General features: G+C 41.4%; 1 protein-coding gene across 14 annotated transcripts in view; it reads left to right on the top strand.

Annotated features, from left to right (window-relative positions):
• The window catches only part of LOC122562796 (oxysterol-binding protein 2-like), a 334,280-nt gene that overhangs the window by 289,119 nt on the left and 21,756 nt on the right, over positions 1-23,405 (top strand). For all 14 annotated transcript variants that reach the window (XM_043715995.1, XM_043715998.1, XM_043715997.1 and 11 more), the window contains one exon: positions 15,734-15,979. In XM_043715995.1, coding sequence (XP_043571930.1) covers positions 15,734-15,979 — 246 coding nt within the window. The remainder of the gene's footprint in view (positions 1-15,733; positions 15,980-23,405) is intronic.

The raw sequence follows: 23,405 nt of genomic DNA, 5'->3' as shown, positions 1-23,405 counted from the left end.
AGCAAATCTTAGCAGGACTTATACACTTAATGGTAAGATCCTAGGGAGTGTTGCTGAACAAAGACCTTGGAGTGCAGGTTCATAGTTCCTTGAAAGTAGAGTCGCAGGTAGATAGGGTAATGAAGAAGGCTGGAAATGTGTTGCTGGAAAAGCGCAGCAGGTCAGGCAGCATCCAGGGAACAGGAGAATCGACGTTTCGGGCATAAGCCCTTCTTCAGGAGGGTGTTTGGTATTGGTCAGAGTATTGAGTATAGGAGTTGAGAGGTCAGGTAGCAGGTGTACAAGATGTTGGTTAGGCCACTTTTGGAATATTGCATGTACTTCTAGTCTCTTTCCTGTCGGTTGGATGTTGTGAAACTTGAAAGGGTTCAGAAAAGATTGACAAGGATATTTCCAGGGTTGGAGGATTTGAGCTATAGGGAGAGGCAAAATAGGCTGGTGCTGTTTTCCCTGGTGCATCGAAGGATGAGGGGGGTGACCTCATAGAGGTTGAAAAAGTCATGAGGGGCATGGATAGGGTAAATAGACAAAGTCTTTTCCTTGAGGTGGAGGAGTCCAGAACTAGAGAGCATAGGTTTAGGGTGAGAGGAGAAAGATATAAAAGGGACCTCTAAGGGGCAACTTTTTAATGCAGAGGGTGGTACATGTATGGAATGAGCTGCCAGAGGAAATGGTGGAGGCTGGTACAATTACAACATTTCAAAGGCATCTGGATAGGTATATGAATATGAAGGGTTTGGAGGGATATGGGCCAAGTGCTGGCTAATTAGGTTGGGCTATCTGGTCAGCATGGACAAGTTGGACCAAAGTGTCTGTTTCCATGCTGTACATTTCTATGATGCAAATAGAGGATAAACAGGCAATGCCTATTAGGTAGATAGCTGCCAAGATCCTCCTCTTCTGACTGGGTTTTGAGGGTATATTTACTGTAGAATGGTGGAGGAAAACCATTAGGTCAGCAGGGCTATTATCTGAAACAAGGTGGTATGTGTTGCAACAGAGCAATCAAATGCAAGTTACATCAGTAAGATAGACTTGATTGCTGGCACTGTTGGGAGTCCTCGGATAAAAATCTACGCATTTTTGAGTCCCTGAGATGTCCTTCCTTTCCCCACCCAACTCTCTATGGCATTATCAGATTGGGTGGAGCTTAGTGCAGTCTTCAGCTTTAGCACTTTCAGGCCATTATTTCTACAACAGTTGAGAACTTGGATTGTCTTTCAGGTTGCTGCATTGGGTGAAATGGAGACAGGGAATTGAACTGATTTCTCCACCATTAGAACCATTATCGAGAGGATGTTGAATTCCGATTTTGATCCTATCATTGTTACTGAGATCACTAGTCCCTGAAGGGATCTGATTCTTGCTGACATTCTGTTCCATAATGGCATTTCACACTCCGGGTCATTTCTTCGCAAAAACCTTTGAAATTTCAATCAACAATTTCCCAACAAGAGTTGAGGAACTGTTGTGTTTCCAAGTTCCTTTACATAAACTCACCAGTCACACACTAGGCCAGTAAACTATAATAGAGTTTTTTTTGGTACACTTTAACTGGTATACATGCATGTTACTGAATGCTTAAACAGACAAACCTACTCAAGGATTCAGCCACAATTTCTACACCGTCAGCTGTCTCCTGGTCACATGTTACTTTATATCCTGGTTCCTTGAATATTTGCATATTCTATTGTAGTGGTACTACTACAGGGAACTGGCTATGGCAGTAATTCAAGATGTGCTGTATTTTAGGTATGCTCAGCAGGTTTTAAAAGTCTTTAGCCAGTCGTCAGTGGGCAGGCTTGCCATCCAATCAGAAATAACAAGTGATTTTGCAGAAAAAGTATGAAGCTCTCCAATGATTGGGCGCTAATCCTCAGCCCATCACATTGACTTGAGCATTTCCAACTACAAATCCCAGTTGCAATGGTATGGGACATTAATAGACCCCATAATTGACCATCATTACCCTCTGGCATTCAAGCCAGCCTCATGAAAATTGTCTTAGGGATGGGATCATGTGAGAAAATCTCATGAAGGCTGGCAGTGTTAAATTGTACCACCAGGTTCTGGACCCTGAACCAATTTAAAGCTACAACCCTGCATATCAGAAGTCTGCTTGATATTGTATCCAAGTCTGATGCTGTCCTTGACTATGATATCCACATACATGTATATGCTAGAAGACCTCACTAGATCATAAAAGCAGGAAACTTCACTGAATTATTCCACCATCCAAATCTATTATCATGACTCCTGTTGCCTCAGCTTCAGGTCAGCTGATGCAATAATTTACCAAAGATCAAACGTATCCCTTCCTGGTCTGAATTGCTTTGCATCAAATATGTGTCCATTTAATAGCAGACTCCGGTTTTTAAGCAGGGATTGTCTTGACGACACCACCATATTAGGACAGATATCTGACAACGACGAGTCAAAATACAGAAGGGAGATGGAGGGCTTGATGATGTGATGAAATAAGAACAACCTCTCTCTCAATGACTGCAACACTGAAGAACTGATCATTCTCTTCAGAAAGAAAGAAGGAGAAGACACCCCCATCTACATCGCTGGAACTGAGGTTGAGAGGGAGAGAGCATAAAGTTCCTCAGAGTGGCGATATCTGACAATCTGTCCAGGACTTCCCATGTCGATGCGATAGTCAAGAAAGCACAACAATGCGCCTCCTTCCTCAGGTGACTCAGGGAATTTGGCGGGTCCATAAGGACCCTCACCAACATCTACAGGTGCTCCATTGAAAGTATACTGTCCAGGTGCATAACAGCCTCGTATGGCAACTGCTCTGCCCAGGACATTAAGAAACTACAGAAGGTGGTGTGCGCAGCTCAACCTCCTATTGATGGACTCCGTTTACACTGCTCGTTGCCACAGAAAATCTGCTAAAATCATCAAAGTCTCATTGCACCCCAGTAATACTCTCCTACAACCTCTTCCGTCAGGCACTCCAGCAGGTTCAGGAATAGCTTCTTCACTGCCGTAATTAGGACTCTGTATGAATGGACTCTCTAACCTCAAATAATCATGTTGATGTCACCTAGAGCACACCTGTGCAAAATAACCCTCATGCCTCTGTCTTTTTGATCTGTACATCCTTGCTTACTATGATCTGTCTGTACTGCCTGTAAACAAAGCTTTTCACTGTACTTCAGTACACGTGACAATCAAAGCAATCAGTCTATCTATCAAAGAGTGAGGTCCTGTTCTCCACTAATGAAAAGGATGGAGTGCAGACATGAAGAAAGAAAATATGATGAAAATAATTGCAGTTGGTACAGTTGTTGTGGTTCTGTTCGCCGAGCTGGGAATTTGTGTTGCAGACGTTTCGTCCCCTGTCTAGGTGACATCCTCAGTGCTTGGGAGCCTCCTGTGAAGCGCTTCTGTGATCTTTCCTCCGGCATTTGAAGTGGTTTGAATCTGCTGCTTCCGGTTGTCAGTTCCAGCTGTCCGTTGCCGTGGTCGGTATATTGGGTCCAGGTTGATGTGCTTATTGATTGAATCTGTGGATGAGTGCCATGCCTCTAGGAATTCCCTGGCTGTTCTTGGTACAGTTATTGGTGTGTTTGGTTACCTTTCTAATGGTCCCTTTCTACATTGGGACTTGATTGAGATCAGTGAGAGTCAGCACTGCTGCTGCAAACAAACAAATTGGACAGCTTTCAGCACATGTGCCCATGTACATTGATAAATCTCCAGTTTTGACACCAGCAAGAAGTTTTCTGTTGGCTCACTCTTCCTGTTCGAAATGGTCCTGTTCCTAATCCAGTTGGCTTGGAACTATGCCAGCTCCTTCTCTTTCTGTGATTGATATCCCAAGCCAAATTATCTGTCTTTGCCTCATTTCCCTTGCTAACGTTACCAATAAAAAAAATATACACCTTCACCTTGAAAAATAGACCTAATATTTGCAGCCTTTTGAGGGAGCAAGTTCCAGATTTCCACAATTTGGTGAGGTAAATGCATCCTGATCTCCTATTTTATGGCTCTAATTTTTGGATTATGCTTCTTATTTCTGAGTGCTCCCTCCAAGATTCCCTCTGTCTAACCTATCAAATCCTTTGTGATTTTCACTATCTCAATATGATCACTTATCAATTTTCAACATCTGTCTTGGTGAATCTTTATCTCTGTCACTTTGTTTGGTTGAAATTTAATACCCTGTTCTGAGGGAGTTGGGGTTCTGTATTGGGGAGTTGCCAATCTGCATCTATCTCAATTTGAAATCCAGGGCAGAAGGGCTCATGGACTGCATTCTGCTGCCAACTGAGGTCCTGAAGTGAGACATTATTGTCAATTTGACAGCTGCAACCATTAGTGAATGGTGCAGTCACCACCAGGAAGCCTGAAAAGCAAACTGTTGTGTCTGCTGTTGGGCTTCTTGAGGTTTCCACTATTGTCAGGCTCTCAGTGCCTGGTGAAGACACCTGACATCAGGAAGCAGGGAGGGAGTCTGCTGAGAGAGCCCACTTTTTTTTAATTTCAAAATATATCTTATTCATAAAAATCTTTATATACATATATAGTCACCAGAGGAGTTCAGTTCTGTACAGTCTTAGCATATTGAGAACAAGCAAACATTGGAGTTTGACTTTCCTGACCGTTCCAACAACCCAAAGGCATTTCTTTCTTATAGGTCACTGGGAGGGTCTGATAACTGAACAGACCTCCATTGTACTCTGGCAGGAAAACATTAGACAGTGGTCTTTCCCTATTGCACCTTGGCAGCAGCTTCCCAAGCTTTAACCCATGCTTAAGCATATAATCATGTACTTTGGAATGTGCCAATCTTCAACACAGTCAAGTTCACGTCCTTGCTCTGGAAGATCAATGACTTTCAGGCAGACCAAAGCCTTTCTGCTGAAAACCCCAACTCCCTTGAGCTGCACTCTGACCTGGAGTCTGTTGGTGATCTGGTGCTCTGTTGTGTGGGCGTGTTGCTGTCAGCTGCCTGCAATGGACAGCTGCCAGTTTCTGAATTGCTGACAGCTCTTGTTTGCAGGGGCAATATGGCTCCTTGATCCCAGGGAAGACCCCACTCAAGCCACTGACATGCCTGATTGGAATAATACATGGGCCTTGCCCAAATGAGGTAACAAGGCTCTCGCAAGCTCTCCAGATGGTTGGCTAAACCTCCATTGCCTGGATTTTCTTTTTGGGAGGACTGTAGATGCTGGAGATCAGATTCAAAGATTGTGGTGCTGGAAAAGCACAGCAGATCAGGCAGCATCCAAGGAGCAGGCGAATCAACGTTTCTGACAAGAGCCCTTCATCCGGAATAAGGATTTTCTTTTGGCCTGCCTCTCTCTCCTTCTGCACGTCCCTCCTTTTTCTTTCTTATGTTTGTCTTTCTATCCGTCTTTATCAATTTTTGTTTTGGCTCTATTCTCTGTATAATCCTCTTTCCCCTGACAAGCTAGCCACTGCCTCTCTCTACCATTCCCTGTTTCTCTTCCATCGTCTTTCTTGTGGTTGACCTGACTCTTTTCTCCATCTATGGTCAGTTCTGCTTTAACGCAATAGTTCCGTTCTCATGAAATCTTGTGCTATAAAGAAATCATGTAATAGCAGCACTTAATGGGGCTGGAATCGCATTATAACCAATATACACTTTAAACGTTTGTGCTCAAGGAACAGTGTCCCAATCCATCAATTGGGTTATAGCAAATTTGCATTAATGAAAGGCGTGTTGTAGCAGAATGACCTGTGCTGCTTTTTCCTGATCTGCTTCCGTTTAATATTGGAACTTGGTGAGAATTACAAACAGTTCCTAACTCTAGTGACAGATTTTCCTGTGCTGAGCAGAGTGCATTTCTCCAATGTTCTCTTCATTCCCAGAGGAGAATGTTCCTCGCATCCATCTTAATATGGAAACATGATGTTTTGACTGCAAAATTGCTTCGTTTTCAGGGAGTAACTCTTTAGCCATTAGCTGTAATGAAGTTGGATTGCAAATCACGGATGCCTGCAGAACCAGCCAGTTCCTTTGATATCTTTGCTAAATGCTGTGAACTGGTAGTGTGTGCAGCAGCAGGAGAGGTAATCTGAGTCTGCCAAGCATCTATGGTGTTACATAGGAATCAGACAAAGCAAGACAGAATTCAGAAGGGGTATTACTGATGAATTTATTTTTTGTCTGCCTTATTCGAGGAGGAGGTGCATAACAAGACCCTGGGTTGTCATTTACTGACTGAAGACGACAATCAAAGAAATCAATGTAAAACTCCTTTGATTTTCTAATCTTTATAACTTCAGAGGTTGAAAGCCCTCATGAAAGAACAATCCTAGTTGTGATTTAAAGGACATTAACTCCGTCCACGACATAGTAATATCAAACCCTGCACTTTGAGCATGGCTTTGTGACTGCTTCTGGTTAAGTCTCAATTTATGGAAAATATCTTCAGTTGAGAATCCGAATAAGATCAAATCATTGAAAATATTTTGATGTCCAAGCTCTTTTGGGAATATCAACCCTGTAGCCCTTTCTCTGCTGGGTATGGCTAAAACTGAACACTATGTTCCTTACCCAGTCTGGGGACTTCACCCCATCCTATCCATTTGGGTAGACTATCCTTGTATGTACTCTGGAGTGACTTGATGCTGAAGCGCTCAGTCATGCTGCCTTGTCTGTGAGACTCATCAATTCAGGAAGTCAGCTCTCCATATTCTAACATACACCTAATCATATTCACCCATTGCCCCTCAACTCAAAGTTGTATATTGTCCTACCTGTGCTTTGATTTTCTAACTCTCATTCTACCTTCAAACTCTTCAGTGGCCTCACTCCTCCCTATTTATTCTTACCTCCTCCAACACTACAATCTCAGGTTTGTACTTTCCTCAAATTCTGACCACTTAAGGTCAGTGGTGGCCATGTTCTCGGCTACCTGATCTTTAACTTCTAAAAACCCCTCTTTAAACATCTCCCCTCTCAATCTATCTCTGTCCTCCTTTAGGACACCATTCTACATCTTTGACCAAGTTTTTTGATATTTTGCTAACAAGAGGCTGGGTGGAATACCATTTTTATCCTGCCCACTATTACTTCACTGATCTCGAAGTATAAAATCAAAGCAGTTGTGAAAATGGTGTTTTGCCTGAATGTGTAAGTATAACAGCAAGTGGATTAGGCTAAAGTTGTCCCCTAAGCAAATACCTAGACAGAGTGTATCACAGCCAATCCCATCCTAGCCCTCATCCAACATTTACATGCTCTTTGCAGCTGAGCTAATCTCTTTATGATGATCGATATTCGGTTTTACTTGATAACACTCCTATACCTTTACATCTTTTACTGCATTAAAGATGCTGCATAAATATCATACAGCCAGTTTCTGCTGTGTTGCCACTTGAAGGGTTGAAACAGCTCTGTTAATGTTATTGTCACCAGCAAGTGGAATCTTCGTTCCATTGGGTTAGGCTAGATTTATACCCAGACCTGAGCAATAAAAAAAAAAGCCATTGTGGACTCCATTGGACCTTTTGGCTTCCCATTGATTAGAAGAATCCAGCATCACTTGGATGTGTACTGTCTATACAGATGTGCTGTGGTGACTCACCAAAGCAGCTTTGATAATTCTTCTCAAACCTACAGTCTCTACCACCTGGAAGCCCAAAGGCAGCAGGCATTTGTGAACACTATCACCTGCCAGTTACACTCCATCCCCACTTGGAAATATATCCCTGTTCCTTTGTCATCACTGGGTCAAGACCTTGGATTTGCCTACTTAACAGTACTGGAGGAGTGCCTTCATGAACTGCAGCAGTTCGCCATTATCTTCTTGAGGGCAACTAGGGATAGGCAGTAAATGCCCCCCTGTCTGTAATGTCCATACTCAATGGATTAATTTTTTTAAAAGGCATTTTTGGAGTACCTCACATACTCTTGATTTGACATTGCACATCATGAGGAAATGTTTAGGCTGTACTCATAATTTTGAAGGGCAATCAGCTCCTTCAGCCCTTCCGACAGGTTTCAGAAACTTTCAGGGTAGCCCTCACAAACCTAAGCTCCTTCTGTTTCTTTTTACATGTTTAATCGGCTTATCGGTGTTAAGGATAATCAATTCCATCTCGGTTTATAAAATGGTTGCAGGCAAAATGTTGTTTAGTACTGTGCCTCTGCTGTAATTCTCCAGAATCTACAAATCCTTTTGGAATCAGGTCGATGCTGCAGCTGGCGGGGGATGTTAATGAGAATCCTTTGGGAAATGCATCACAGTCTGGATGGAGGCAGGAACAATCTGTGTGTTCCTTTCCATCGCTGCCACATTCACACAACCCTTAACCCGTTGTCGTTATTTCTGAGTAATGCGCATATTGTATACTTAATGAAGCCTTCCTTTGATAAGACTTGCAGTGACAGTGATGTAAGAAGAAATCTCAGGAAGTTATTTATGGGATGTCTGAGTTATTGCGTTTCCAAAGAAAGCGCAGGTGAAAATGCTACTGAAAACTGAGGCAAAGTGGGGCAGCTATTTATAGTGAGCATGAAATAATTAATGTCTCCGCTCCTGGGACACTGCCAGTTTGGAGAGGAAGCTTCAACTCTGATCAGTTTGCGTTCCAAGATGCAGTTTCTCTCAAAGCTACACTGTGCCATAGAACACTTGGAGTGTGAGAGTTGTGTTTAACCTGTTAGATGACAAAATGGGAGGAACAGATTTTATGTAATTATTTCCACTTCAATCGCCAATCATCTTGTATTCTTACATAGGATGTGAGTGCTGCAGGCAATTGTTGTTAGTCCCTTGCTGTCCTTGGAAGTTAAGAGTCAACAACATTGCAGTGAACCTGGAGTTGCATATCATCCTTAACCAATTTGGTCTACGTTTTTTTCTTTATCTAAAGGACATCTGTGAGCCAGATTGGATTTTATACCAATCAATATAGTCGTCATGGTCACCATCTCTGAAGCTAATTTTAAATTCCATGAGCTGCTGTGGTGGGATTTGAACCCATATCTACAAAGCACCAGCCTGGGCTTCTAGATTATTGTCAAGTGACATTACCACAATGCCACCATCTCCCCTGTGACAGTACAGCATTGGGAATGACAGATTAACGTAACAATCAAGAGGATCAATGCTGTCAATGTGTTCACACGCTGTTAAGTCAACTCTGAAGCAGATTTAAACATTACAAGCAGGATCATAATGTCTTTGAGGAAAGCCACCTCCCATCCAGAGAGATTCTAACATCCCCCTCATGTAGCATCTTCTAATTCTTTAATTAATCGAAGATGGGACTCCACTACGGTATTTGGAAATGCAGCGTTACAGGGTTGGGGTGCGTCTGTGCGCAGTGCTTTTCAGTGGATCAGTGTGGTCTCAATGGGCTGATTAGCCTGCTTCCACACTGTAGGGATTCTATGATTTATGATATCTACATAGACAATGGCACAGAGGTTTCCTTTTACTTAACTCTTGTGGCACAATGATACTGTCCCTACCTCTGGCCCAGATGATCTGCGTTTAAGTCCCACCTACCCCAGCGGTGTGTTACAGCATGTCCAAACAGGTTGATTAAAGTAACTACATTGCTGTCAAAATTTCAGGTGCTATGTTCTGTGGGCTGTTGTGGTACAGTAGTAGTGTCCTTTACCCTGGGATAGAAAGCCTGGGTCCAAGTACCACCTGCTCTAGAATGGTGCCATAAATATAATCTGAACAGATTCCTTCCTATGGAAAGGAGCTGAGTTCTTCCCCAATGGGATATGGTTTCCGGCCAGGGAAAGAGTGGATGTAGGTTTGCTCGCTGAGCTGGAAGGTTAATTTTCAGACGTTTCGTCACCATACTAGGGAACATCTTAAGCGAGCCTCCGGGCGAAGGCTTTGTCCGTACGCCCACTGAAGATGTTATCTAGTCGGGTGACAAAACGTCTGAAAATGAACCTTCCAGCTCAGCGAGCAAGCCTACCTCCAGAACCTCGACCTGAGCTACAAATCTTCGCAAAACTCGCTAACAGGGAAAGAGTTCAGAGAGAAAGGTAGAAACTGGCATTTGTTTAAACTATAGATTTGCAATGGACCCTTGTAAATCTCAAAGGGATGCCTATTTTAACATATGGATATTGTTTATTCTTAAAACATTTGGGAGGATGGCAATGTGGTGGGTAAAGGGCAGGAGAGATTAAATGACAAAAGAAGAGGTAGTGATTGGTAAAGGGGAGTGGGGTAAATAAAGAAACAAAAGATTTGCATTGAATGGCAGCATGATGAACCGCGGCTAGCTGTAAGTAAGGAAGAGAACATCACAAAGGTATAACCAAACCAGTGGCTTTTTTTCATTGATATAGGTATCCTAGTATTTATTTATTCTTCGTTAAGGAAAGGTCTGCGATTGAAATATACCTTTTTATATCAGTGAGCAATAAATGGTCAGTCTGTTTATATGCAGTGGATTTTTGACCAAGCCTAAAGTCTGTGTGGAAAGTGCAGATGAAGGCTGTGCAAGAAGGCTTTGGTACAGTCAGTTCTTTTATAACATGATGGTTGCATTCATGTGCAACCCCACGTTATAGAAAAATCATGCTTGAGAAACAGCGCTTAGTGTTGGTGATGTAATCGCTTTACAGACAACTCTTATTAAAAGTTGTGCTTTTTGAACAGCATCCCCAATTCGTCAATCGCATTAAAGTGAATTTGTGTTGACAGAACCCACGTTATAGTAGAACGACCTCTGTAAGTAACAGTCAGTGTGAGGCTGCCTTACAGTAAGAGTGGACTGGACTGTGAGAATGCACGTGTCTGCATGAAGGATATTGTGAGGCGATGAGATGGTGGCAGATTAATCCTGTTTTACCCGTTGCAAACAAAAACAAAATAGAGGTCAAAATTGTTGAATGCAGCATTTGAGTCCAGAAGATTGTTAAATGCTAGATTGAAGGACAAGGTGCTGTTCCACAGTTTGGGTTCAGTGTCATTGGAACATTCCGGGAGGTCAGAGTGGGAAAACTATAAGGATAGGATCAGATCTGTTTCTCTTCCCACTTGCCAGCATTTTCAGTTATTTAGTTTACATTTACCATCTCACTGTGTTGGGGAAGAGATGTCAAAGAGCAGTTTTGAGTTCTGTTTTCAGAAGTACAATCCATCTTTATTTGAGCTCTTTACCACATGTGCGGGGGAGGCCAGAGACTGCTCCAAATCTGGCTTTCACATAGGGTCCAGTCACCCTCTTAATTCTAGCCCAGCTTGAGAGAGATCAGTGATGATCAAATAAAGAGTGATTATACTTTTGAACACAGAACATGAGACTGTTCTTTAACATCTTTCCCCAACACACAGTGCGATGGTAAATGTAACAGTATAAACCAAAAACAGAAAATGCTTGCAATACTCAGCAGATCAAGTGGCAAGAGAAACACTTTTGATTCTGTCTTTCCAGTTCTCCCAACCTGATCTCCGACACTGTTCCAATAACACTGAATCCAAAATAAGGAACATCACTTTGACCTTCCACTTTGATTATCTTTAACATTTTTCTAAGTCACCATGTTCACTTCTGTCCTCTACTCCTTGTTTTTTGTGTGTTAGTACATATTTCTTTCTTTAGGTTCAGTGTTGACCTCATCTCTTATTTATGGAAACCCATTTTTGGCTCATTTGGTCTTATGAATAGATCTCAGGAGAAATAAGCAATGTCTCCTTTAAATATTACCCACCATTGTTGTATCCCTTTGATAAAACATTTCTCATATTGCACTCAATTCTCTCCATTTTCTCTGTTTCATAATTGTTTTTTTCCTGTCAATTATTTTGCCTCTTTTATCACCTATTTCTCTTAACCAGTACGGTGAACTTTATTAGATCATGATTGCCATTTCCTAGAAGCTAACCCACAGTTGCTTCTCCTTGTACAAGAAGTCTATTGCTTCGAATCTGAAGTGTGGTGCTGGAAAAGCAGGTCAGGCAGCATCCAAGGAGCAGGAGAGTCGACGTTTCTGGCATAAGCTCCTCATCCGAAATAAGGCATGTGGGCCGAGGGGAGGCTGAGAGATAAATGGGAGGGGGGGATGGGGCTGTGGGAAGCTAACTGAGAATGCAAAAGGTAGATGAAGGTGATAGAGGAGGGTGGAGCAGATAGATGGGAAAGACAATGGACAGGTCAAGAGGGCGGTGCTGAGTTGGAGGCTTGGGACTGTGATAATGTTGGGGGAGGGGAAATGAGGAAACTGTTGAAATCCACATTCTTCCCCTAAGGAAGAACACCTCATTCCGCCTTGGGACCCTGCAACCACTCTGGATTAATGTGGATTTCAACAGGTTCCTCATTTTCCTCTCCCCAATTTATCTCTCAGCACCCAAGCCCACAAGCCTCATTCTTGATGAAGGGTCTTATGCTCTTCGAATGCTGTCTGACCTACTGTGCTTTTCCAGCACCAAATTCTCAACTCTGATCTCCAGCATCTGCAGTCCTCACTTTCTGCTACTGCTCAGAATGCTTGGCTGACAGACACAAAACTGAGTAAATATATGTGAAACTAGATCATTGAAATTTCAATGTGTACATGTTGAACTTACAACGTTTAGTGGTCTTTAAATATCAGATGGCTATCTGGCTTGAAACCATTGTCAGAGGACTTGATCAGTCTAATCCAATGTATTACCAATCTGCCTTATTATCATCAACTTTTCTTTAAAAATTAAATAGAACACTAGCAGTAATAAAAAGAAAATCGACACTTTGAGATGACCCACAAAGCTCCGGTCTATCTCTCAGTATGGTACTGAAGATGGGAAGTAATTTAATTAACAGTCTCTTGTGGCAGAAATAGTAGTTGTTTGAAGATTATCTGTTTAATTGTGGGGAGAAGGGGTTTAAAAAAAGGATTAATCCGACACGATTCCACTATCTCACACTGACCATTATTTATACCAGTGTCTTCCTCCACAACCTTCATCTGCACTTTCACAGCACACTTGGCCGAGAATCCATCTGACTGACCATGTATTGCTCCTGTTATATTTAAAAAAAAATTTTGGATCACAGACTTTTCTTTAATGGACAAGAAATAATACGGGGATACCAATATCAATTTTAAAAAAAATTGTTTTTGATTAATGCCAGCACAGAAACCCAATCTACCTTTTAAAAACAGGCATGAAGCTGTGAAAGCACCAATCAGGTAAAATGCAAAATGTAGAGACTGCATCCAACTTGCTGATTTCATTTTGAGTTTGACCTGTCGTCACTACCTTTTTCTGTCCTAATCCTTGAGCTGCATTGTGGAATAACCTTATAATGTTCTCAGCTATTAAGGTCAAAGGCATCAAATAGCACCACCTGCTGTTTTCACAAAGAAAGGGGCTGTAGAGCGCAGAGAGAATGGACGGTGACCAAAGGCAAATTAAAACGAAAGTAATGAGCTAAATTGAATTGAAATGAAGTATAAGGAGTTCCAAGCACACGAATTTCTGATTAGGTTTAGTAATAGAAAAGTTGAGCACATGATCTACGTGCAATTCTGAAGGTGCACCACATTGCTGCAGATGCCTTACTTTATGGATGAGATATTAACAAAGAATAAAGAAAATTTACAGCCTAGGAACAGGCCCTCCAAGCCTGAGCCGATCCAAATCCATCGTCTCAATCTATTGCCCAATTCCTAAGCATCTGTATCCCTCTGCTCCCCACCTACTCGTGCATCTGTCCAGACACATCTTAAATTAATCTACCATGCCTGCCTCTACTACCTCTGCTGGCAAAGCGTTCCAGGCACCTACCTTCCTCTGTGTAAAGTACTTGCCACGTGTATCCCCCATATTAAACCTCCTCTTTCATTTGAATGTAATTATGGTAATCGGGTGTATGGCACTATTCGAAAAGAGGTGAGTTACCTTTGATGTCCTGGTCACCATTTATCACACAAGTGATAGCAATAAAACAAATTACCACTTTGCTTTTGATGGGATCTTTGTGTGCACAAATTAGCTGCTATGTTTCCTTCTTTACAACATTACTCCTTTGGGGAAAATACTTCCATCGACTGTGGAGCTCTTTGGAAGATCTTGAAAGGTACTATATAAATCCAGGATTTTCTTTAAAATTATCATATCTACCTCAACACTTCAAACCTTCAGCAAATTTCTAGATTCTAGGACAATAAACCTACTTCTAATTCAAGGTTTAAAACGGGCTGCATACAGTTAAGGGAAGAAATTGACCTGTCACTAATTGTGGATGGTACTTTTGCTCAACTCAAATAATATAAAATAGTTGCAGTAATGAGAATAATGCTTACAATTTGAGTAATGCTTGTTCATACCAAACTCCTACCATCACATGGAATACCATTCAGTGGCAGTGTCCCTGCCTCTGAGCCAGGAGACCTATGTTCAAGTCCTAGCAACTCCAAAGATGTATACTTGCATCTCTGAGCAGGTTGATTAGAAAAACCTTATCATGGATTCAATCACTCAGAATTTTCCAAGGTTTATCAAGAAAATTCTGAAGTAATTTCTAATCCCTTCAGAACTCATTTCATAGCAGTGAGAAATGGTCTAGAATTTTATTAAACCAGAGTAAATATGTGAATGTCTAAATGGACAGTCTGCTGTAATTGAGCAGTAAGTGGTCTTGTGTGAAAGCTGATCAGCCATATCGAAACGGGGATCCTCTGACTGAAACGAGAGTGAAACAAGGATGACACTGTAACCAGGGGACACTCACCATTGATTTTATCTAACTTAACATCCTTAATTCTTTGTTGTTAAGGGAAGATAGCCCTGGGGGGAGTAAGTATCATAAATATCAAAAACTTTGGTGTCTCTGCTAATGGCTTTAGGATTTCCGAGATGCATGGTAAACATATTGCCCAGTGCAGGTCTGAGGAAGGTCCAGTTCTTATCTGATGCCAATCACAGCCAGCGGATAACTGGTGACCTCAGTTGTCAGGGCAGAGGAAATAATCAGCCACGTTCCTCTCTTCAATATTCAGTAACTTATACTGAAAAGTTCATTTCTGTGGACAAATTGAATCTATTATTTTGGTCCTTTGTGGCTGAATAACCACTCAGTTGGTACCTGTATCACCTGTGGGTAAGGACCTGTGGGGTTCAGTCCCATTCCTGATATAGGCTGATTCCTGGAGCAGTGCTTGAGAGTTGCTGCATTCTCAGGTGCTATTCTTTGGGATAGGCATTCACTCAAGTTTCATATCTCCTAAGGTATAACAATAGACTAGTGTCAGTGTGGAGCTGAACATTTTGTGTCAAGCTTCCCCTTTTCAGTACACAAGAACCTTCTTCAGGGCCAGCGCAACTGTGATATCTTATGTTAGAGGAATAGATATCCTAGATTGATGTGGGGTCTTAGCCAAGAATTTCTGTAACGGTCATTTTGATCTGCCATAATGCAGTCAGGAAATCAATAGAATCCTAGCAGAATTTGTGTAAACAGGACGTTTCTCCTGTATTATGTTGCAATTACAGCTGGTGATTGGGAGGACCCTTGAAGAAATTCACTATCTTTCATTTGCATGGTGCTGTTGGTGAGACCCTATAACTGATGAGGTGTGATGATGTGAGTGATTAATATGTCTGTATTATAATTCCATTGTCTGCTATCTTAACTGATGTGCAAAGGCATTTTATTTGAAAAGGGTCAATATCTCCATTTAACAAGAGAGAGAGTAATAAATGCACAAAGCAAAGGCACCTTCTAAAAGTTGAAATAACTATTAATTTTATTGAACTTGTGTTCTCATTGATTCCAGGTTAACTTCAATGAGCCTTTATCAATGCTTCAGAGACTAACTGAAGACTTGGAGTATCACGAATTATTAGACAAGGCAGCTAGATGTGAAAATCCTGCAGAGCAGATGTGCTATGTGGCTGCATTCTCTGTGTCTTCCTATTCAACAACTACACATCGCACGGCCAAGCCTTTTAATCCTCTGCTTGGGGAGACGTTTGAGCTGGACCGGCTAGAAGAGAGCGGCTTCCGCTCACTGTGTGAGCAGGTAAGGGGTTTCCTGAGGGCTGTTACTCACTGGCTTAATTGCTGAGCCTTGTGTAGACAATGTGTCATAGTTACAGACAATAGAATTAATCAGTGTTTGTGTGATGACAGGTTTCCACACAGGCTTAATTCCAAATTTCTCAAATCATAGAATCCCCACAGTATGGAAGCAGGCGACTTAGCCTATCCACACAAAGATCACCCCATGCAGATCTATCCCTGTAACCCCTGTATTTCCCATGGCCAGTACAACCAGCCTGCATATCCTTGGACACTGAGCAATTTAGCATGGTCAATCCACCTAACCTGCATATCTTTGGACTGTGGGAGGAAACTGGAGGAAACCCACATAGACAGGGGGAGAACGTGCAAACTCCACACACAGTCCAAGGATGGAATTGAACCTGGGCCCCTCGTGCTATGAGGCAGCAGTGCCAACCACTGATCCACCGTGTCACCCCATTTGTTTGAAAGACATTAGGGGTCCGGAGGATCAGTGTGCCACCTGGCTTAGTGCTAAACCATGTGGTTCAGGGAGGTGCCAGATTCAATCTTTTGACCTGGTTAAAATAGGTGTTTCTAGAGAAAGCAACAACAAACTCCATCTAGTTCATCTTCTACCATCCTGGAATAAACGCATGGTTGCAGTCAGAGACTGGGCCAGCAACATTAATAGCCCTGGGTTCAGGAACAAAGATCAACCGTTATTCCTTATCAATCCAGTAACAACTTGCTGAAATGTTGTCAGTGTGAAGGCATTGGGTTGGCTCTGACTCTCTCTTTCACTCAAACTCCTAAGCAATGTATGATAGGGAGATAGAAACTGAGGAAAGAAACAAAACCAAATGAATGGTATCCAAAGAGGTTTTCTTTTGCTTGGTTTCCTCCACTATTTGGTCACCATCATTCCTGATCCTGATCCCAGACTTTAGTAAGCGGCTCCCTAAAACCAGCGCGAACCAAAGTATGACTTTAACTGCCTTCTCTAGTGGTTTTACTAAATACCTTTGTTCCTAACCTTAAACTCCACTCTGCTTCTGTGCCATTATTCCAGTGGGCTTCCATGAAGACTAAGGGTCACATTCCACCATGTAGGGCCTAACCACCTGTGGTCTCTTCTCAAGTGTATAATTAAAAAGAGGAACGATAATCAAGCGGCTAAAGTCAGGGTCACAAGGAGAAAGTGAGGACCGCAGATGCTGGAGATCAGAGTCTAGAGTGTGGTGCTAGAAAAGCACAGCAGGTCAGGCAGCATCCGAGGAGCAGGAGAATTGACGTTTCAGGTATAAGCCTTTCATTAGGAATGAGGCGTGTGGGCTGGAGAGGGGGTGGGTGGGGGGGAGCTGAGAGATAAAGTGGGACGGGGGTGAGGCTGGGGAGAAAGTAGCTGAGAATGCAGTTGGTAGATGAAGGGGGAGAGGGTGATAGGTCAGAGAGGAGGGTGGAGCGGATAGGTGGGAAAGACAATGGACCGGTCAAGAAGGCGATGCCGAGTTGGAGGCTTGGGACCGGGATAAGGAACAGGCTGGGATAGAGGCTGAAAGAAGTAGCAGAATTAGGTGCAGCCCTTTCCTGTTTCCTAATGAAGATGTAACTCTACAATTCCGAAGCATCTGTCACAGGTTCTGATTAGCCATTCGGTTGTAAATTCAACTTTACAGACTATCCTTTGGTAAAGCCCAGACTAAAGAAAGAGATTAAAGACCAACTCATTTTACACATCTGCAGAATTCCTGGAAGAAATTAGTCCTAAATGGATCCATTACTAGATTAAATGCATTGTTTAAAGAGCTTCGGACAGAATCAAGAAATACATGAATGTAGAGCATAGAAACAGAACACTTGGCCCTAACATGTTTTATGCTTATGTTCCATATGAGCCTTTTCCCAGCCTACATCATTAATTATATAATGACATCCTTCTATTGCCATCTCTGACATGTACTTATCTGTATTCCTATTGAATAAACCTATACATGCTCCCAAAATATTTCGTGGTAGCAAATAATCACGTTTTCATCATTTTCTGTGTGAAGATGTTACTCCTGAATTTCTTCTTGGGTTTTTGGGATTCCCAAGGGGCAGCTGTCCAGGGTCCTCTGTCTCTCCCGTTGTCCAACAGTTGGTAGATTGATACAAGCTGTGTGCATGAAGTGTGGGAACTGCAGAAAGACTGAGTAAACTGACCACTGAACCATGATCTAGAGAGCCATTCAAGTGAGAAAAGGAAATAGAAATGTAATCATGGTAAGGAATAGTATAATTAGGGAGATAGCTACTGGTTTAGGCAGCCTTGAATATGGGTCCTCAAGGATGCATTGTCTGCTGAGTGCCAGAGTTAAGGACGTTTGCTTGAAGGTTGAAGGGCAACTTAAAGTGGGAGGAGAAAGATCCAGTTGTTGTCTACATTAGTACCAATGACATTGATGGAACTAGAAAAGAGGTTCTGCTGAAAGATTTTGAACCATTTGGAACTAAGTTAGAAAGCAGAACCTCTAAAGTAATATTATTTGAGCCATGGGCTAAGTGGCTCAGGGTAAACAGCCATGGACCTTAAATATTGGGTTGAACAATTGCTGTGGGAGGAATAGGTTTCAGTTCATTGGTTACTAGCACCAGTACTGGGAATGAAGGGAGCTGTCCCTTTGGGACACCTTTCCCTTGTCTTGTCAAACAGAATGCCTAGGGCTGTAGAGAAGGCTTTAAATTAACTGACAATTCTGGAGTGGGGTAGTATATGCGCTTACAAAGCAAAAAGATATGGCAGCATTACAGGGCAATTCTTTTGATGATGATGCCCAAAGTGGAACAGGAAGGGACAAGGGACAAACATTTAAAAAGTAGTAAAAAGTCAAAATTAGTAACTCATAAATACACATGGTGTACAAAAGAAAATTAATCAATGGTACGAATAGACTTTAATGGATATGATCTTATAGCCAATACTGAGATGAGGTTATGAGGAGATCAAAGCTGGGAGCTAAATATTCAAAGGTATGCAACTTTTCAAAATGTTGGGTAAAAAGGAAGTGTTGTAGTGTATCTTTGTTAATATAGGTTGGAAAAAGTGCGATAGTAATTAATTATCTAGGATTGGATTATATAGAATCCATATGGTTTAGAGGTGAGAAATAAAAAGATGAAGAAGGTGCTGATGACGTAGTTTAAAGGCCACCTAACAATAGTTATACTGTTTCAGAGAATAAATTGGGAGATAATGAGGGCATGTAGAAATGGCAATACTTTAATCATCATGTAGACTGGGAAAATCAATTGGCCAAATTAGCCATGAGGAAGAATTCACACACTGTATTTGGGACAGTTTGCTGGAATAGTTTTGTTGTATCCAACAAGGGGTCAGCTATTTTGGATCTGGCAATCTGTAATCAGGCAGCTTTTACAAATGTTCTCAGAGCATGAGATTTCCAAGGGACTAGTGACCATAACATTGTAGAACTTGGCATTCAGTTTGAGAGTGAGAAAGTTGGTTTGGAAACATCTCGGCTAAACCTAAAAGGCTGAGTTGGCTGGAACAAACTGAGGAAGAAATTTAGCAGAAAAGTAGATTGAAGAACAATGGAAGACATTTAACAAAATATTTTATGATTTTACAAATATATCCCAGTGAGAAAGAAGGAAACTAGGAAGGGGATAAACCAACTAGTTAACTGGGAAAGTTAAGGATAATATCAAAATGAAAAAGAATATGGCAAACATTAATGGTAAACCAAAGGATTGGGAAAGCTTAAAAAGGTAACGAAAGATGGCCAAATAAAATAAAGTGGGAGGATGTTAACTTTGAGGGCAAACCAGCAAGTGATATAAAATCAAACAGGTAGAGCTTCTTTAAATATGTACTATAGGAAGGGAGACCCCAAAGTAAAAACAGGCTTCAAAAAGAACAATGCTGGGGAAATAGTAATGGGAAACCAAGAAAGGCAGAGGAGTCAAGTTGGTACTTTGCATCAATCTCCATGTTAGAGGATATTAATAACATCCCAAAAATACTAAATAATCAATGGCTAAAGTGGGTGGTGGGGGGAGCAAGGAAATAAACACAATAACTATTGACAAAGTAGTAGGAAAACTAATGGGATTAAATACATCCCCTGGACCTAATAGGCTGCATCATAAAATTATGAATGAAGTAGCTACAGAGATAATGCACTGATAGTAATCTTCCAAGTTCTTGCAGTTTGGGAAAAATGCTGGAAGGTTGGAAAACTGCCAATGTAATAGTTTCCTTAGTCAAAAAAGGAGACAAAAGACAGGTAACTGTGGACAAGTTGGCTTAACATCCATCCTGGGAAAATGTTAGTCTGTTATAAAGGATGTAACAGGGGAACATTTTGGAATACATAAAATCAAGATCAGCATGGCTTCATGAAGGGGAGAGCATGTCTAACAAATTCTTTGTCATATATTTGGATATCTAAGAGGCATTTAATAAGGTGCTAGACAAAAGGCAACTTGGTGGCATAAAGGCACGTTGTGTCTGGGACAGTGTAATATCATAGATAGAGAATTGGCTAACTAACAGAAAACAAAGATTGTCGAGGAGTTTTCAGGATGGTCACCTGTTCCTGATGGAGTGCCACAGGGATCAATGCTGGGCTACAGTTATTTACAATAATATTTTAATAACTTGTAAGAGAAAAGTGAATCTACTATTGCAACGTCTGGAGATGAAGCAGAAATAAGTGGGAAGGCAAGTGTTAAGGAGGACAGGAGGAGTCTACAGGTTAAGTGAGTAGTTAAACACTTGACAGAATACAAATGTAAAATTATGTGCTTTGGAGGTAGAAAAGATGAATATTATTGAATGGGAAGAGATTGCAGAAAGCTACAGTACAGAGAGATTTAGATGTCCTTGAGCATAAATCACAAAAAGCTAGCATGCAGGTTCAGCAGGTAATTGGGAAGGAAATAGACTGTTGAGCTTATTTCTAATTCTTGTTCCTAATTTCAAAGGGAATGGAGCATAAAGATAGAGAGATCTTGCTAAAGTTGTACTAGCCACTAGTCAGACCACAGATGGAAATTAGAAGAGTGCATGGAGGTCTTATTGAAACATGTAAGATTCTTAGTGGCCTTGACAGGGTAGATGTTGTTTTCCTTTGTGGGAGAATCTAGGATTAGAGGGCATAATCTTTGACATAATCATTTAAGACAGACGAGGATTTCTTTTTCTAGTAAGCGTAATGAATTAATGGAATTGTTTTACCATAGAAGATTGTCAAGGCTGAGTCATTAAGTATATTCTAGGTTGAGACAGACAGATGTTTGAGTCAGGTGAGGGTTATGAGGATAAGGCAGGAAAGTGGAGTTGCAGACAATCCGATCAGCCATGATCCTATTGAATGAATTAGCCTCAATGAGCTGAATAACCTACTGATCTGCTCCTAAACCTCATGGTCCTGTTTATGATTCCTGGTTTTGGTAAACTGGGCCCTTTCCTTCTACCTCAATATTTCCCACAATCACAATTATGGATCTCCCTGCTTTCTTCAGTCTTCCCTTCCTTTTATAATCTGCAAACAATTAGAATGCAAAACATGATGTCACTAAACTACAACATCTCACCTCTTTAACTATGAATTTGTCTCTTCACCTGAGTTTCATGAACTTATTACAATGGTTCAGTTACTAAAATGTTGCCAACCATTCAGAGATATGTATTCCAGGATTAGGCACTCCAGAGGAACATTTCACTGAGAGTGTGACATGTTATGAACTAGGCCAGACCACTCTTAAGCAGGCAAGCCTAGACCTAACTTTGCAATTTGTTTCAGTAAGTGCACAGTGAAAATTACCCGGAGTAAGATAACTAGGTTGACTACTAGATTTTAAAACAGACAAAGAAAATTTATTCACAAAAATACACCATGAAACACAAAGACCAGAATAAAGAAACCCTACAGAACTCAACCTATCCAGCTAGACTTAATTATGCTGTTCCCAACAGTCCCAATAACCAAACTCCCTTTAAAAACCAATATAAATGGAACACATGCGCACAGTTTGAAGTTGAAGTCAGAAAGAGAGAGAGAGAGAGAGAGTTTCCACACGGTTCCCTGTTGAACTTTCTAGTTCAAGACTAAACTAAAACTGCTTGGCTCGGCTCGGCTCAGCTCAGCTAGCTAGAGAGCTGACCACTCCCCTTTCTTTATACAGGTCACCTTTAAAGCATGACCACTTTGGCCTGAAGTCTCATCTGTTTACATATAAACAAAAGGCCTCTCAAAATTCTTTTAATCTTTGTACCAAACCAGACTGATGGGAGTCCGGCCCAGTTTATTGCCCCACTGAAAGATATCCTTGAGCCAAGGAATAGCTTTTAGAAAAAACAGGGACTAGCTTTGTGACAGACACTATCTCCGATATTAAATTGAGGCACTGCTTACCTATTCCATTAGGCCAGGTGGAAAACAGGAATCCATGACATAATTTGAAAAAGTCCAGAAAGTTGTCCTACTGTCCTGATAAATATTCCTTCAACAGTCTAAGTTGCCAAAAGTCTCATCTATCTCATTGCTTTGGATGGGTCTTTGGACTGTGCAAAATGCCTGCCATATTTATCTGCAATAACAGTTGACTATTTCAGTGGAAGTTACTCGACGACGTATCTGAGAGATGTGTTTAGATATTGACTAATTTCAGTATTGTTTAAAACAATCTTGATTATAAGTCAGTCCTGTGATTCTAAATACAGATTTTTAAAAGTAGTGCTTTCAATATCGACAGTACAGTCCGATACATACCTGAGAGAAGGAGATGGATCATCTTGAAATAATTGGACACATTTTTGTGTAACTTCTATTTGAAAATGTTGTGATCAAACATTTTAAGGGCAGTTACTATCCAGGATATGAGAGAGCTCCTATATTTCAAGCACAGTCTCACACCTAGCATTCCCAAACCAGTTCTAACTTGTTCGCGTGCCAAAAAAATCTTCTATTCAGTCTTGTCTTTAGAAAACCATCACCATTTCAGATAACCCCACACAAGCTGTGTTATATCTTGGACTAATTTTGTGGGGCCAGTCCTCGCTTGCAAGGTGTTGCACTGGGCCTGCCCACATGTGTTTCATGTGAGATCCATATGGTCAGTAGACAGAAGAGAAATTCATCAGTAATTTCTGCTGCAACTCAACTGCGACTTGAGGGAAGAGGACAGTAACTCAGCCACTGCTGCAATTGGTAGGAGACTTGAGGTTACATTTTTCAAACACTGACAAAGGGATGACCAATAAATCCACCTCAGTTTTCCCATCAGTTACTAAATGATCAAAATAATGGGACTGTTTTCAAATCGTTAATTGACCTAGTTATTACATAGATCTACGGGGCTAAATAGGCTGTTAACCTCTGAGTATTAAGAAACTGGTAATGTATATTCCCTACTGCATCATTTCACTGAAAGTTGCA

The sequence above is a fragment of the Chiloscyllium plagiosum genome, chromosome 25 (genome assembly GCF_004010195.1).
Source record: "Chiloscyllium plagiosum isolate BGI_BamShark_2017 chromosome 25, ASM401019v2, whole genome shotgun sequence".
Taxonomy (NCBI): Eukaryota; Metazoa; Chordata; class Chondrichthyes; order Orectolobiformes; family Hemiscylliidae; genus Chiloscyllium; species Chiloscyllium plagiosum.
Note: the sequence above shows the minus strand (reverse complement) of the source record. Positions and strands in the feature narration are given on the sequence as shown.